A 17738-nucleotide genomic window follows, 5' to 3' on the forward strand; every position below is an offset into this window, starting at 1 on the left:
CTAAGATTGGGAAATTTTAAAAAATATGTGTAGTTACTTTGTATATAATACATTTAATGAGAGGATGAGGTTGCCATATCCTACCCATTCGGCTAACGACCCTCCACCAATCAAGCAAGCGGTGGGTGTGAGTGTACACCCATTAAGCGCCATTTTATAGGCCGCAACCTTATACCCACCTTATAGATCGGCTTCGTGAATGAGGCCTACTAACGGTAAGACTAGCATTTTAGATATACATACATATATATATATATATATATATATATATATATATATATATATATATATATATTAATCTTGTAATATTATATTAGTATAGGGTTGTATTTTAAACTTTTAAAAACTTAGGGTTTGAAATTTAAATTGTCTAAATTAAAACTTTTAAACACAAAACATAAATTTCAAAACTTGAGGACAAGTTTTAAACATTTAAAACATGGAGGATCAAATAACAAATAATTTTAATTAACAATTAATTTCCTAATTAGCTATATTTGATTTATTCAAGATTTTTTGCAAGATAATTACAAATTTAATCAAAATAATTAATTAATTATCATATAAGGAAATTAAATATTTTATTAGTTGATAAATATATTTAATTAGATCAAGATTATAGTCATATATATCAAAAAATCGGATTAGGGTTGATCTAATATGATTAAGGTAAGTTTCCATAAGATAATCATGAAGAAATCCCGAATCTGGCCTTTCCTGACGCTTGGACTCGCTGAGTGCACCAAGGGACTCGCCAAGTCAGGCCAACTCGCCGAGTCCACTATGGAACTCGCCGACTCCATGACTCAGAAACACAAAAATCGAATTTTGCAGTTAAGTTTCAAACAAACAAGCAACAATTTAATAGAAACCAAGCTAGGCTCTGATACCACTGATGGGTTTTAGCCATAAGAACTTTCCTATGTGCGCATGCAAAACCCTAATGCTTGGATCTAGGCTTTCTAATTAAACATGCTTTGAATCCAAGACTTGTAATGACTAATTAGGTATAAAACAATACAAAATCAGATCTAGAATCATACCTTTGAATCTCTTGTTTGATCTTGTTGTCTTGGATCTCTAGAGTCACAATTGTCACTCCTCTAATGGCTTACAAACACCAAATAGCAAGGAGGATGATTTGAGAGAGAGGAGAGGGGGGGAATTCGGCCAGGGATTCTCTACTTGAGATGAGATACTGATTTCCCTTTCCCATAGGGTCTATTTATACTTGTAGACTCCTTAATGGTTACAACTTAAACCCTAGTTGAATAATCTTCTCTTAAAGCAATCCAAATCCATTCCTTAGATATCCTTGGACGATTTTAAGCTATCCCTAGCTTCTAGAATTCGTCCATCCTTTATCCAATAAGGATTTACATTCTAAAGTTTAACTATCAAACAATTGACAGTTTATACCCTCTGATTTAATTAATCTCTTTAAGTCACCAAATTAATACCAATTAATTTATGACTTATATTAATCAAATAACAATACTATTATTCTTTATATTATTCTCATAATATATTAATAATATTTATTCTCTCTTAATAAATCATCCTATCAAGTTGCTATGGTGAAGGCAACCCAAAAGGACCATGCACAATCGGGTCAAATACTTGCCTAATATAGTTGCAGCCTTAGACACTATTCCAACACCAATACCATCACCAATTCCACTAATTGTTGTCAAACACTGCTTAACGTCTTCGACATCAGTTTAGCTCAACACCTCAAAGACACCTCTCAATTTCATCTCCTTGATCTAAAAACGTCATCGTCTCGTCTCTCGGATTTTCAGAAGAAACTCACATCTCTTCCCTACCTAGTAAAATTGTTTCCTATTGTTTTGACCCAATGCAGTTTGTCATTTCATTGAATACATGTGCTGGAATTCAACCCTCCAATATTGGCGCCAAAAGTTGGGGAATGAAACAATTCTTGATTCTTTGTGTCGAGATGATCTCTCTGAACTTACTACCTGTGATGCTTTTGGTTATGCCGCGTTAACTATCCAAAACGAACTCACATCTATCAATGGTAACGCTACTCGTTCAAATAACTGGTTTTACTTTACTGTTCTCTATGATGCTGGTATACTCAATGAGTTCGTGCCTGAAAGAATTTTGCTATAACTTGTAACTTTGATATTAAAATTTTACCTAAAACCCATAAATGTTTCATTTGAGTTAAGAACTAATCCATTTGAATCATGTTTTCCAAAACGACGTCTGAACACTGGTTATATATGGTTCAAGCTTTCTGTCATTTAGAAGGCAACCAATAACTTCTCCATAAACAATTTAATTGTTAGAGGTGGATTCGAGGTTGTTTATAAGGGTGTTTTGTCTGTTGGCTATGTGGTTGCTGTTAAACAGCTTATAGAATCAGAGTTTGAAGGGACGGATGACTTTTGTAATGAAGTTGAGATCATTAACACTTTGAGGCATCGATGTCTTCTTCCATTTATCGGGTGTTGTATTCGTGGTGAGGATGAGGATTGCGAGAGGAGAGATGATCAATGTCACAACTAGCATTTTCGCTAGGAAATTCTATTGTTATGTAATCATTCAACTATTATAAAACATATACTCGAAGTAGATATCACTTAGTGCTTATTTAAATTCACCTTTTTATGTTCAACAAAGAATATGAAAACCCTAAGAATCCCAGTTTGAGTCCATATTGGACTGGGATTTCCTTATTGGGCTTAATGGACCAATAAGCATCCAATTCAACCATTTTGGGCTTGGAAACCCTATTTGGATTCTGAATGGACCCAATTTACAAATCTGTAACATTTTGGACCATTTGGGCCTAGAATGATTCATTCTAACCCTAATGGGCCTTATTGGGCCATAACAACTCCAATTAACCTTAAAGGAACTTAGAACCTATTATTTTATACTATTGGGCCATGAACTATCCTAAAGGACCAATGGGTCGAAAATTTTATGATTAGGATCTAAAAATCCTAACTAAAGTTTAATAGGCTGAAACTATTCCATTCCTACCTTCTTGGCGCAAAATATCGGCCCAACACCAATTAACAAAAAAAAGTAATGAAATGGTGGTAAGTGACTTTGGAGATGCCACCTCCATATTGTTCACCATGTAACAATGCATGGTCTCCGATATCTCCATGCAAGTCACCTCATCTTTCTCTTCCCTCTCTTCTTCTTATCTTCGGCCGAGTGTAGGCTAGCAAACACACACACTCAAAAATTCTCTCCAAAACAATTCTAAAATCATCCTCTTCTTTCATTAAAGATCTCAATTTTTTGCTTGTGCTTCAAGAGTAATCTTCAAGATTTCAACTTCTTGAATCACCTAAGTTCAAAAACTACTCAAGGGAGTTTGCCTAGGGCAAAATTACTTCATCTCTTTCCATTCTTTTTCAAAAACCAAAACATCAAGCAAAGGTGAGTTCATACCCCCTTGTTTTCGGTTTTTACATGATTTTTGGGGGAGAATGCAAGTAAAATGTGTAGATCTATGTGTTATATGCATGTCTTGTGTGATTTCTAAGTTTATGTTGTAAAAATATATTATATCTTGGCAAATCACGACTTCTTAAATGACCATGAGTTAAGATCCATCAACTAAGACATCTTACACATCAAACTATCAAGTTAAAAGTGTTATATGTTTAAAATACAAAAATTTAAGGCAAAAACTTTGTTAAGGGTCAAAATTGTCAAGAAAACAAATGATAAGGGAAAAAAGTCACATTTATGTTTTTATAAGGATCAAACAGGTCCCACATGTATAAAAAGGTATTTTTATGTTAAACATACTTTAAAAGGGCCAAAATGCAAATTTGAGCTTAACGGCCCAAGCATTTGGGCCTCACAGTTTTGGGCCCAAATTTGCAAAAAAAAAAATGATGTTTTTGGGATTAAAAATGTTATTTGAGCAACATATGAGTCGTAAATGTAAATAAACCAAATTTAGGGGTGAAAATAACATTTATTTTCAAATTTGACCAAAAATGTACCAAAATTGGGCCGAAAGTGTAAATTTTTACAAACAAAGGGTTGAAATTGTACTTTTCTGGAAAAACTAGGTCGTAAATGTTAAAATATATATTTTTGGTCTAAAACCGTGAATTTCTAGACATTTGGGACAAAATTGTAAGTTTTTACAAATTATGGACTAGTGTGTCATTTTTACAAACTTTGGACCTTAATTGAAAATTTGAGGCTTTTGACCAAAAATGTTGTTTTATGAAAAAAGAGACTTTTTATAATAAAATTTGGTAAACCACGAGTTAAAATAAACAACGAAACAATACGAATGGACGGAATACATCGATAATAATTTTATTCGGCCTAATATTCATCTTACATGGTCAATGGGCCTTAAAGGCCCATTCAAGGGTATATTAAGCCCAATATGTTTCGATGACATGTTTATTGGGCCTTGCGACCCATTCACATTTAATTTGGGCTTAAATTATGGGTCATATGTTTATTGGGCCTTTGTGGTCCATTTACATGCCTATTGGGCCCAAATTACCCACTTACACGTCATTGGGCCTTTGTGATCCATTTACATGCTCATTGGGCTTGGACTAAAATTCACATGCTTAGTAAATTGTAACTATACCTTTACATAACTATTGAACTTTGTATACTTATACATGTACCTTTGGATTTGATAACATACCACATACTCGTAAACATTAAACATAGTACGAAAGGTTGAGAATCTAGTGAGACGTGTCGGTTGGCACCTTTGAGTGTACGATCGTAGCTTGTAGTTATAATCAGAGTCTCCTGGAGGGAGAGCGAGAGTTTGTGTATAGATCTATACGGGGTGACCCCCCACGCCTTAGCTGTTCGCTACAGCTAGACTAGGCCAGTCTAGGGCGACAAAACCTTGAGCAAATACCGACATTTGGAAAAATGTTAAGACAATCAACCTAGTCATTATCATGTATGATTATAACGTCTCATATAGAAATTCAATACCAATTTAACATTTCGAAGATAAACCCTTCGATTGTGTCAATACAAAATAACTTATTTAACGATAAAAGAACCTCGACATTATTATAAATAAGAAAATATCGGATTTTCTGGGGAAATACTCATATACAATTATCACTTCCTTACAATAAAAGAAATCTAAACTACATCCATATATATATATATATATATATATATATATATATATATATATATATATATATATATATATATATATATATATATATATATCACAACGATGAAATTCCCACATGCATTTAAACTTGATTTTCACATCATTTTCAGACATTCTACAGAAAATATCGGATTTTCTGGGTTTTTATGAAAGATACAAAGACTTTTACTCAAACATACTTATAAACTCACCAACATTATATACGTTGACCATTTTCAAAATAACTTGTATTCTCAGGTAATCGTTAAGCTGGAAGATTTTCAAGTGTGTATGGTTTTGTTTTATGTAACATCACTTATCGTACTTTTAATAATTTTAACTTACGTATTTATAACAATGTACTTGATGTGAACAATGTTGGTTGTAATATGAAATGTTGGTGATGAATTTGTTATGTTTCATGTGTATTCATTGTGATGATAATTCAATTGTTAGTCACACGAGCCCACGGACGTTTCCGCCGTTTGGTTCGGGGTGTGACAAGTTGGTATCAGAGCAATGTTTATAGTGAACTAGCATATCTAACCATATATGATATGCAACTATTAACACAATATGACTAAATAACTTTCAATAAAACAACAATTTCACACTTATGTGCGTAAATTAGAATAATAAGCTAACAATATCCAATAAAAGCTTTTGGAGGTAATTGAACACTATGATTAAACCTGGGCAGTTATGTAGCCATATTAGGGATAAATATATCATGATCAGCTATATTTATTCAGAATATGACCAACATGTGTTCTAGAGTAATCATAGCGGGAAATGAATCCAAAAGCCTACCTCATTCTCCAATAACTCTATGGAACCCAAAAATCAAATAACTAAAAATGTATTATGTGGATAACCAAAACGTGATTTATATATGCACTCTCGTGCAATCAGTATGGATGGTTTCCACCACCCCGAAGATCCCTACTTTCCCAATCAGGGAAATAACGGATGGCTAGAGGAATCCGAAGTGGAACCTGAAGAGGACCCTGAGGAAGAAGAAATTGAAGAGGGACCTGTGGAACCTATGGCAGACGATGGAGAAGAAGAGTCTGGTGACGACAACGATGATGATTCGGATGCAGAGTCCGTAGTTATCAACCCACCACATCCAGTAAGGGTGTCAGCTCACCGAATGGGCCCGAGTGGCCCTACACCTCCCTGGGGTATCGACATTTGGAAGTGGATCAGACAGCAGGGACAGCGACCCCCGTTTGGCATGGCACGTGAGTTCTATTACTTGAGGGATGGAGAACTGGCTGATCGAGCACTTCCAGTTCTGGTGAGACGATTGAGGGATATTGGCGATCTGGCTCAGAGCACCGCCGACCGGATGCACCAGATGCGAGCAAGAGTTGCACGGCCAGAGCAGGAAACGCGAGAGGTTATCCGGGAGTTCCACATGAGGCAGGTTAGGTGGGAGGCTCGACTTCGAGACGCGGAGTGACAGGTTGCTCTCCTTCAGGGAGCATCCACTTCCTCAGCACCACCCCCTGGCACATCCCACCATGACTAGGACCAGCCGTATCTATCGTTAGTATTATGTCTATGTGATCTATGCTATGTACTATCGACTCTATGTTTAAGTGATCACACTACTCATAGGGTCATCATGCTGCCATATTTTATGTTACTCCATTGTATTGTATGCCTTTTATCAAATTTTCATGTATCAAAACTATTAGTATTAATGAAAATGCTTTATGTTTTATCATGATGTTGTCATCTGCTACATGTTTTATGTTCCTTGTTTTATGTTAATGCATGAAATTACTTAAATACACACGTTATATGCCTAGTCTATACAATCCCAAACTCGCAAAACAATAGGCACTCAACATCTTTCCATTCCATGACAGAAAGATGCCTCAAAGACCCAACCATGGAAACAACGCAACACCTACCCCACCTGAAATAAACTCGGTTGCATTCCAGGCAGCAGTGTCTGCTGCAGTCACTGCACCACTTGCACAGATTCGTAATGGAAACAATGGAGAAGACAACGGGCAGGGAGCCGGAAGCACAAATCAAGGGACGAAACATGGAGCCGCACGACCATGCACCTACAAGGACTTCACCAATGCCAAACCTCGGACCTTTAATGGTACAGGAGGCGTAATAGCCGTGAAGCGATGGATCGAGAAAGTAGAATCCATCTTTGCAATCTGCGGGTGTCCAGATGAGTGTAAGGTCAAGTTCGCAGCCTGCACGTTCAGTGATCAAGCCCTCTCCTAATGGAATGGCCACGTAGAGGCCATGACACTCCTGGTGGCGAACGCGATGCCCTGGGAAGAGCTGTAGGAGATGATGTTGGCAAAACATTGTCCTAGAGGTGAGATTCAGAAGATAGAACAAGAGTTGTGGAACCTCACGGTTCAAAACTCCAATATCGACGCATACATATCCAGGTTTAGTGAGCTATCTCTTTTGTGTCCTGGAATGATCACCTCAGAAGGGAAAAATATTGAGAGGTTTATCTGGGGATTAAATGCACCTATCCACGGGAATGTCATTGCAGCAAACCCTGAGACATTTGATAGTGCAAAGACTGGCCAAGAAACTGTATGATCATGCCAATAAGAAGGGTGCAAAAACAGTGGAAGCGGAGGTTAAGAAGGAAGAAGAGAGAAAGAAAGGGAAAAACAACAAGAGAAAGGGAAAACAAAACTCGAAATCATCCAAGAAGCAACAAACTGTGACTGTCCATGGTGCAACTCAAGCTACCACCACACCACATACTCCATCCTCATCCACGCCAAATGCTCCCAAGCAGTATTCAGGAAATCTTCCCAAGTGTGGCAAATGAAACTTCCACCATCACGGGGAGTGTAGAGAGATGAGTTGCACAAGGTGCAATCGGAAGGGCCACACAACAAAGTATTGTAGGACTCAGCTTCAACAGAACCATATGACAAACAACAACAACAATAATAACAACAACAAAAACACTAATGCTGGAGCTAGCTACACCTGTTATGGATGTTAGAAAATCGAGTATTTTAGGCGAAACTGCCCCAACGCGAACAATCATGGGGCAGGAGCAGTAAGGAGAGTGTTGACAATTGTTCAGGGTGAAGTAGTGTAGGACCCAACCGTTATCACTAGTACGTTCCTACTTAACAACTCATATGCATGCATCTTATTTGATAGTGGGGCGGAACGAAGTAATAAATTCAAATACTTGCTAAGTCAACAACCACATAAGCTCAACAAAGCCTTTACGGTGGAAATGGCTAATGGAAAAACGGAAACAACCAAAGATAGCTATATAGGATGTACATTTGTCACAACTAGAAATCTTGCTCTCTGTCGAACCTAATCACACACACACACACTTCACTCAAAATTCTCTCAAGAAAACACTCTTCACTCTCCATATTTTCGAGATCTAAGTGGTTTTCAAAGAGATTCTTCCACAAAAATCATCATCCAAGGTAAGTTTATGTTTGGATCCATAATCTAGCTACTTCATTTCATCAAAAATCTCTTCTAAATCTATTCAAACTTTTGATCTTACATCATCTAAGCCACTAAACTCGAGATCTACCAAGAAGACTTGCTAGGATCGAAATTAGCATCAAACTTCTTCTAGTCTTCTTCAAAACCAAAACTACAACTCAAGGTGAGTTTCATACCCCTTATTTTCGGTTTTTATATGTTTTATGGGGGAGAATACAAGAAATTGTGTAGATCTATGTGTATGTGTATGCTATGTGTGATTTTATGCATGTATGTGTGTGATATTATGTGTTTTTGAGATAAATATGTAACAAAAAGAGTGATAATTCGAGATCTATGACATGAGAAAGGAAACAAACATAATCTAAGTTATTTTACACTAATCAAGTCAAGAAAAATAGCTTATAAGGTTATAAGGAACAAACTTTAACATAAAACTCATTTTAGGGCTTAAAATGTTAAAAATACAAAACTTGGGGTAAAAACTGCGAAGTCACGGATTCTTGAGGGTCAAATGAGTCAAAACATTTTTTATAATCCCTTTTCTGAATATTAAAATTTTTAAAGGACTTAAAATGCAAAAATTTTAGTTATTGGGCTAAATATGGGCTTTTCGGCCCAACAAGCCCAAAATTGCGAAAATTGGAGTTTTTAAGGGGCTGAAATGTAATATTCTGTAAAACAGGGGACATGAAGTGAAATAAAACTATTTCTAAGGTCAAAAATGCTTTTAAACTCCAAAAAGGATAAAAAATGTAAACTTTTTTGTATTTTGGGCCAAAACTGTGAAAGTTGCGAAATTTGGGGTTCTAACCGAGAAACACCATTCTGGAAGGGCTAAAACTGTTTACTAAATATAATTTGGGTTAAAAATGTCTTTTCAACAAGTGTATGATACAAAAGTGTCAAGAAAATGTTTTTAAGGACTAAAAATGAAATTCTTTTATATAAAGGACTAAAAGTGTTATTTTGATAAACGAAAGGTAGTGAAAAGGGTCAAAGTCATACTTCTAAACACATTAATTTATTAAGATAAAATACAAGATATTCGACTAGCGACAAAACGAAAAACAAATACACCTTCAATACCAAATATCGTCATAAACGAATTGATTCGGTCTCGAATCAATACAAAACAACAAACGTTAAATCAAAACACTTCAACAGATACGCGATGACTTCAATGAATAAATCTACAAACTTTGGGCTTATGAGTTTCAAATTATGCTTGTTGGGCCTTGCAAGCCCACCAACATGATCTTTGGGCCTAAAGGGACAACGCTTATATGTTATTGGGCCTTCAATGACCCAATATTTTATAAAAGGACTTTCAATAGCTTTGTGTGATAGTGGGCCAAAGTGTCCCGTTTGAAAAGCTAGTAAGGTCATAGTAATCAAGTGCGAGTTGGACCATTGTGTCTTTTGCATCCACAACAGCCTCAGGTTCTTACTATAATAGTGGGACATAATACTCCCCTTCTCTTCATTTGTTGAGGCTTACGAGAAATCAAAGTAGACAAAATTAGGACGATATATAATATGGATTAATCATTACTCATTTGTTAAGGCAATACAAAAATCAGTAATTACGAATACATGTCAACATCGGAAAACATCGGGTTTTCCGGGGAATTTAATACTACTCGTTCGAAACTTTATAACAATATTACAAAATACCCTTCGTGTGTGTGTGTCTATATATATATATATATATATATATATATATATATATATATATATATATATATATATATATATATGTGTGTGTGTGTGTGTGTGTGTGTGTGTGTGTGTGTGTATGTGTGTGTTTTTAAAATCATTCATGCATCAACTTATGGATCTCACACTTTGATAAACAAAAGTCTTTTCGGAAAATATCGGATTTTCTGGGTTTTTACAAAACTACACAAATCATTTTTATCACATTGCTTATGAACTCACCAATATTTCATATGTTGACGTTTTTCCAAAATAACTTGGATTCTCAGGTAACAGTTAAGCGGAAGACTTATAAGAAGTAATGTTAGATGTTATGTTGGTAAATGTACTCAAACTATTTAGGTTATGAATGTGTAGTGTTAAAACAATGTACTTGATGTGAACAATTCTAGTTGTAATATATTGATGCATGGTGACGTTTATGTTATGATTCATGTATATTCATTGTGATGGTATTCACTTAAACTCACGCGACCCCTCGGACGTTTCCGCCGTCTAGTTCAGGGGTGTGACAACGTTAACAATAAACAACCATTCTTTCCAAATAAACTTGATGCCAGTAAATATTAGGAGTTTTGATGTGATCATCAGCATGGATTGGTTAAGCCCCCATCATGTCGATATTATGTGTCACATGAAGGCCGTTTGCCTTCATCTTCCTAATCATGAAACCCTAATAATCTATGGAGATAAACCCAACGCAAACCTTAACCTTATCTCGAGTATCGAGGCGTAAAATTGTCTACAAAAGAAGAACCACACATTCCTTGCTCATGTGGTGGATAAACCAAACAGGAAGCGAGCATTCACAACATCCCAGTGGCGTATGATTTCCCGGATGTGTTTCCAAAAGATCTTCCTGGAATACCCCCAAAACGACAAATCGAATTCTGAATCGACCTAGTGCTTGGAGGCACTCCAATCTCCAAATCACCCTATAGGTTAGCTCCTGCTGAAATGAAAGAATTATCAAGCCAAATAAACGAACCCCTGAATAAAGAATTCATCATACCCAACTTCTCGCCATGGGGAGCTCCGGTTCTTTTCGTTAAAAAGAAAGACGGATCCTTCAGGATGTACATCGATTATATGGAATTAAATAAGCTCACCATCAAAAACTGATACCCACATCCACGGATCGATAATCTATTTGATTAGCTCCAAGGAGCTAGTTACTTTTCAAAGATAGATATGAGATCCGGTTTCATCAACTCAAAGTCCGAGATGAGGAAATTTTTAAGACCGCTTTCTGAACTCGTTATGGTCATTACGAATTTGTCGTAATGCCCTTCGGTCTAACGAATGCCCCTGCTGCATTTATGGACCTCATGAATCGAGTATGTCGCCCACTTCTTGATAAATTCGTAATAGTTTTCATCGATAATATTCTCGTGTACTATCGAAGTGAAGAAGATCATAGCCAACACCTCCGACAGATTTTAGAAACCCTGCGGGCCGAAAAGTTATATGTGAAACTCTCCAAGTGCAAATTCTGGCTCCGAAACGTAAACTTTCTTGGCCATGAAGTCAGTCAGGAAGGAATACATGTGGACCCCTCCAAGATCAAAGCAATCGAAAACTGGGCAATTTCGACAACGCCAACAGAAATTCGCCAATCCTTGGGTCTCGCAGACTACTACCAAATATTCATTAAGAACTTTTCCAAGATAGCCAAATCCCTCACCACATTGACACAAAAAGGCGTACCTTTAAACTGGACCGAGAAGCAAAAAATTGCCTTCCAATCCTTGAAGCAAGCCCTATTTAGTGCTCCAGTGTTATCCTTAGCGGAGGGAACCGAAGGCTTCATAGTTTACTGTGATGCTTCGAATCAGGGTTTAGGTTGTGTCCTTTTGCAACGCGGGAAGGTAATTGCTTATGCATCCAGACAACTGAAAACTCATGAAGTAAATTATACCACGCGTGATCTCGAACTGGGGGCGATGGTCTTCACCTTAAAAGTTTGGAGGCACTACCTATATGGTACCAAATGCACCATCTTTACAGACCACAAGAGTCTCCAAAACATTCTAAATCAAAAGGAACTAAACATGAGGCAATGGAGATGGGTCGAACTATTAAATGATTATGAGTGTGAGATCAAATACCATCGAGGCAAGGCTAACGTGGTAGCCGATGCCCTAAGCCGAAAGGAGTATTCAAGTCGTCGTGTGAAGACCCTATCAATCATCATCCAATCTCATATAGCCTCATAGATCAAGGAAGCCCAATTGGACTTATTGAAGCCGGAGAATATCACTAGTGAATCACTACGTGGAATGGAGAAGGAGCTCGAACTTAAAGACGACGGAACTCACTACTTCATGAATAGAATATGGGTTCCCAAAGTTAGGGGATTCAGAGAAGTAATCATGCATGAAGCCCACAAGACACGATATTCTATTCATCTGGGGTTAGATAAGATGTATTTGGATATCAAGCAACTATATTGGTGGCCTAACATGAAGGAAGAGATAGTCACTTTCGTGGGCAAGTGTCTTACTTGTGCCAAGGTGAAAGTGGAATACCAAAAGCCCTTGGGACTATTGCTACAACCAGTGATACCCGAGTGGAAATGGGAAAGGATTACTATGGACTTCATGAACAAATTGCCAAAGACAGTAGACGTAGTGGATGCTATCTAGGTAATCGTCAATAGATTAACAAAATCCGGCTCATTTCCTGCCAATAAAAGAATCCTAAAAAATGGAAAAGCTGACCCAAATCTATCTCAAGGAGGTTGTGAGACTCCATGGAGTTCCAGTATCTATTATCTCGGATCGAGATATCAGATTCACTTCAAGATTCTGGCAATCTCTTCAGAAGGCAATGGAAACACAACTAGATATGAGCACTGCCTACCACCCACAAACAGATGGTCAGAGTGAGCGTACCATCCAAACACTCGAGGATATGCTCTGAGCTTGCTTGATTGACTTCGGCAAGTCATGGGATACCCACTTACCTCTGATCGATTTCACCTATAACAATACTTATCACACGAGCATCAAGGTTGCTCCCTTCGAAGCACTGTACGGTCGCAAATGTAGATCGCCCCTATGCTGGGCCGAGGTAGGTGACACTCAACTAGCAAAAGGACAATCGCCATCCAGTGCTCTTACAGGACCCGAAATCATCCGTGAGACGACCAAAAAGATAGTCCAAATCAAAGCTCGACTTCTAGAATCGTGAGACCGATAGAAGAGTTATGCTGATAAACGGCGAAAGCCATTAGAATTTCAAGTCGGGGATCACGTATTGTTAAAAGTATCTCCTTGGAAAGGAATGATTCTCTTTGGGAAACGAGGAAAATTGAACCCGCGATACATTGGACCGTTCGAGATTCTTACCCGGATTGGTCCAGTGGCTTACAAGCTGCAGTTACCCGTCGAGCTCAGCAACGTACACCCGGTGTTCGACGTCTCGAATCTAAAAAAGTGTCTATCAGATGAAACCCTTGTCATTCCTTTGGAAGATATTGAGATAAACGAGAATCTCCTGTTTGTTGAAGAACTAGTTGAGATTATGGACAGGGAAGTGAAGCGTACAAAGCAAAGTCGCATTCCAATTGTGAAGGTACGATGGAGCGCTAAACGTGGACCAGGATTCACGTGGGAACGTGAAGAACAAATGAAGCAAAAGTACCCTCACTTATTCTTTCCTTCACAAACCTAGTTTTCAAAATAATTTCCGGACGAAATTCCCTCTAACGGGGGGATGATGTCACAACTAGCATCTTAGCTAGGAAATTCTATTCTTGTGTAATCATTCAACTATTGTAAAACCTATAATCTAAGTAAATATCATTCAGTGCTCATTTAAATTCACCTTTTTATGTTCAACAAAGAATATGAAAACCCTAAAAATCCCGGTTTGAGTCCATATTGGACTGGGATTTCCTTATTGGGCCTAATGGACCAATAAGCATCCAATTCAACCATTTTGGGCTTGGAAACCCTATTCGGATTCTAAATGGATCCAATTTACAAATCTATAACATTTTGTACCATTTTGGGCCTAGAATGATTCATTCTAACCCTAATGGGCCTTATTGGGCCATAACAACACCAATTAACCTTAAAGGACCTTAGAACCTATTATTCTATACTATTGGCCCGTGAACTATCCTAAAGGCCCAATGGACTGAAAAACTTATGATTAGGATCAAAAAATCCTAACTAAAGTTTAATAGGATGAAACTATTCCATTCCTACCTTCTTGGCCCAAAATATCGGCCCAACACCAATTAACAAAAAAAAAAGTAATGAAAAGGGGGGGGGTTGACTTTGGAGATGCCACCTCCATATTGTTCACCATCTAACAATGCATGGTCTCCCATATCTCCATGCAAGTCACCTCATCTTTCTCTCCCCTCTCTTCTTCTTATCTTCGGCTGAGTGTAAGCTAGCAAACACACACACTCAAAAATTCTCTACAAAACATCTCTAAAATCATCCTCTTCTTTCATTAAAGATCTCAAATTTTTGCTTGTGCTTCAAGAGTAATCTTCAAGATTTCAACTTCTTGAATCACCGAAGTTCAAAAACTACTCAAGGGAGTTTGCCTAGGGAAAAATCACTTCATCTCTTTCCATTCTTCTTCAAAAACCGAAACATCAAGCAAAGGTGAGTTCATACCCCCCTTGTTTTCGGTTTTTACATGATTTTTGGGGGAGAATGTAAGTAAAATGTGTAGATCTATGTGTTATATGCATGTCTTGTGTGATTTCTAAGTTTATGTTGTAAAAATATGTTATATCTTGGCAAATCACGACTTCTTAAATGACATTGAGTTAAGATCCATGAACTAAGACACCTTGCACATCAAACTATCAAGTTAAAAGTGTTATATGTTTAAGATACAAAAAATTAAGGCAAAAACTTTGTTAAGGGACAAATTTGTCAAGAAAACAAAAGATAAGGGCGAAAAGTGACATTTATGTTTTTATGGGGACCAAATAGGTCCTACATGTATAAAAAGGTATTTTTATGTTAAACATACTTTACAAAGGGCCAAAAATTCAAATTGAGCTTAACGGCCCAAGCATTTGCGCCTCACAATTTTGGGCCCAAATGCAAAAAAAGTGAAGTTTGTGGGATTAAAAATATTATTTGAGAAAAATTTGAGTCGTAAATGTAAATAAACCAAATTTAGGGGTGAAAATAACATTTATTTTCAAATTTGACCAAAAATGTAACTTTTACCAAATTTGGCCGAAAGTGTAAATTTTTACAAACAAAGGGTTGAAATTGTACTTTTCTGGAAAAACTAGGTCGTAAATGTTAAAATATATATTTTTGGTCTAAAACCGTGAATTTCTAGACATTTGGGACAAAATTGTAAGTTTTTACAAATTATGGACTAGTGTGTCATTTTTACAAACTTTGGACCTTAATTGAAAATTTGAGGCTTTTGACCAAAAAGGTTGTTTTATGAAAAAAGAGACTTTTTATAATAAAATTTGGTAAACCACGAGTTAAAATAAACAACGAAACAATACGAATGGACGGAATACATCGATAATAATTTTATTCGGCCTAATATTCATCTTACATGGTCAATGGGCCTTAAAGGCCCATTCAAGGGTATATTAAGCCCAATATGTTTCGATGACATGTTTATTGCGCCTTGCGACCCATTCACATTTAATTTGGGCTTAAATTATGGGTCATATGTTTATTGGGCCTTTGTGGTCCATTTACATGCCTATTGGGCCCAAATTACCCACTTACACGTCATTGGGCCTTTGTGATCCATTTACATGCTCATTGGGCTTGGACTAAAATTCACATGCTTAGTAAATTGTAACTATACCTTTACATAACTATTGAACTTTGTATACTTATACATGTACCTTTGGATTTGATAACATACCACATACTCGTAAACATTAAACATAGTACGAAAGGTTGAGAATCTAGTGAGACGTGTCGGTTGGCACCTTTGAGTGTACGATCGTAGCTTGTAGTTATAATCAGAGTCTCCTGGAGGGAGAGCGAGAGTTTGTGTATAGATCTATACGGGGTGATCCCCCATGCCTTAGTTGTTCGCTACAGCTAGACTAGGCCAGTCTAGGGCGACAAAACCTTAAGCAAATACCGGCATTTGGGAAAATGTTAAGATAAGCAACCTAGTCATTATCATGTATGATTATAACGGCTCATATAGAGATTCAATACCAATTTAACATTTCGAAGATTAACCCTTAGATTGTGTTAATACAAAATAACTTATTTAACGATACAAGAACCTCGACATTATTATAAATCAGAAAATATCGGATTTTCTGGGGAAATATTCATATACAATTATCACTTCCTTACAATACAAGAAATCTAAACTACATTCGTGTATATATATATATATATATATATATATATATATATATATATATATATATATATATATATATATATATCACAACTATGAAATTCACACATGCATTTATACTTGATTTTCACATCATTTTCAGACATTTTATAGAAAATATAGGATTTTTTGGGTTTTAAGAAAGATACAAAGACTTTTACTCAAACATACTTATGAACTCACCAACATTATATATGTTAACCATTGTTAAAACAACTTGTATTCTCAGGTAATCGTTAAGCTGGAAGATTTTCAAGTGTGTATGGTTTTCTTTTTATGTAACATCACATATCGTAGTTTTAATAATTTGAACTTATGTATTTTTAACAATGTACTTGATGTGAACAATGTTGGTTGTAATATGAAATGTTGGTGATGAATGTGTTATGTTTCATGTGTATTCATTATGATGATAATTCATTTGTTAGTCACACGAGCCTCCAGACGTTTCCGCCGTCTGGTTCGGGGGTGTGATAATCAAAGATTCCTTATCTATGAATACATGTCAAATGGGAATCTTGACAACCATTTGTTTTCATCGATGAGTGAAAAAACACGATTAACATGGTCTCAAAGAAAGAACATAATCTTGGATGTGGCTAAATGTTTAGCTTATCTTCACTATGGACTGAAGCCTACCATTTATCATAGAGGCATCAAACCTACAAATATACTTCTATATGCCAATATGAGAGCTCGAGTGGCAGATTTCAGATTAGCCAAGAAAAGTAGAGAAGGGCAGTCACATCTAACCACTAGAGTTACGGGAACCCATGGCTATTTAGCGCCAGAATATGCCATCTATGGTCAATTGACTTAGAAAAGCGATGTCTACAGTTTTGGGATTGTTGTATTGGAGATTATGTGCGGGATAAAAGCTCTTGACTTGTCTTGCTTAGACTTTAATCGTTTGATTACTGACTAGGCTTCGTCACTTACAAAGGAAGGGAATGTCGTGTTGCTTTTGGATCATTCGTTGAGAGATGCCATGAGTTCGGAGACTACGAACCCTACAGGGGATATGGTG

The 17738-nt window shown here is 36.7% G+C and overlaps 1 protein-coding gene across 1 annotated transcript; it reads left to right on the forward strand.

The window, feature by feature from the left end:
* Positions 1 to 2038: 2038 nt before the first annotated feature.
* Positions 2039 to 17531, forward strand: LOC111904904 (probable receptor-like protein kinase At1g11050). Its single transcript, XM_023900612.1, has 3 exons — positions 2039 to 2095; positions 2275 to 2495; positions 17180 to 17531. The coding sequence occupies exons 1-3, from the start codon at positions 2039 to 2041 to the stop codon at positions 17529 to 17531; spliced, it is 630 nt and encodes a 209-aa protein (XP_023756380.1).
* Positions 17532 to 17738: the final 207 nt, after the last annotated feature.

This window comes from Lactuca sativa, chromosome 7, assembly GCF_002870075.4.
Source record: "Lactuca sativa cultivar Salinas chromosome 7, Lsat_Salinas_v11, whole genome shotgun sequence".
Classification (NCBI taxonomy): Eukaryota; Viridiplantae; Streptophyta; class Magnoliopsida; order Asterales; family Asteraceae; genus Lactuca; species Lactuca sativa.

Bases quoted from the DNA above. Each gene is read 5' to 3' on its own strand.
- LOC111904904 (XM_023900612.1), top strand. From the start codon at position 2,039: ATGGTAACGCTACTCGTTCAAATAACTGGTTTTACTTTACTGTTCTCT. The intron at 2,096-2,274 runs GTATACTCAATG...TCTGTCATTTAG, and splicing joins TACTGTTCTCTATGATGCTG to AAGGCAACCAATAACTTCTC. The intron at 2,496-17,179 runs TGAGGATTGCGA...TCTGGTTCGGGG, and splicing joins TGTTGTATTCGTGGTGAGGA to GTGTGATAATCAAAGATTCC.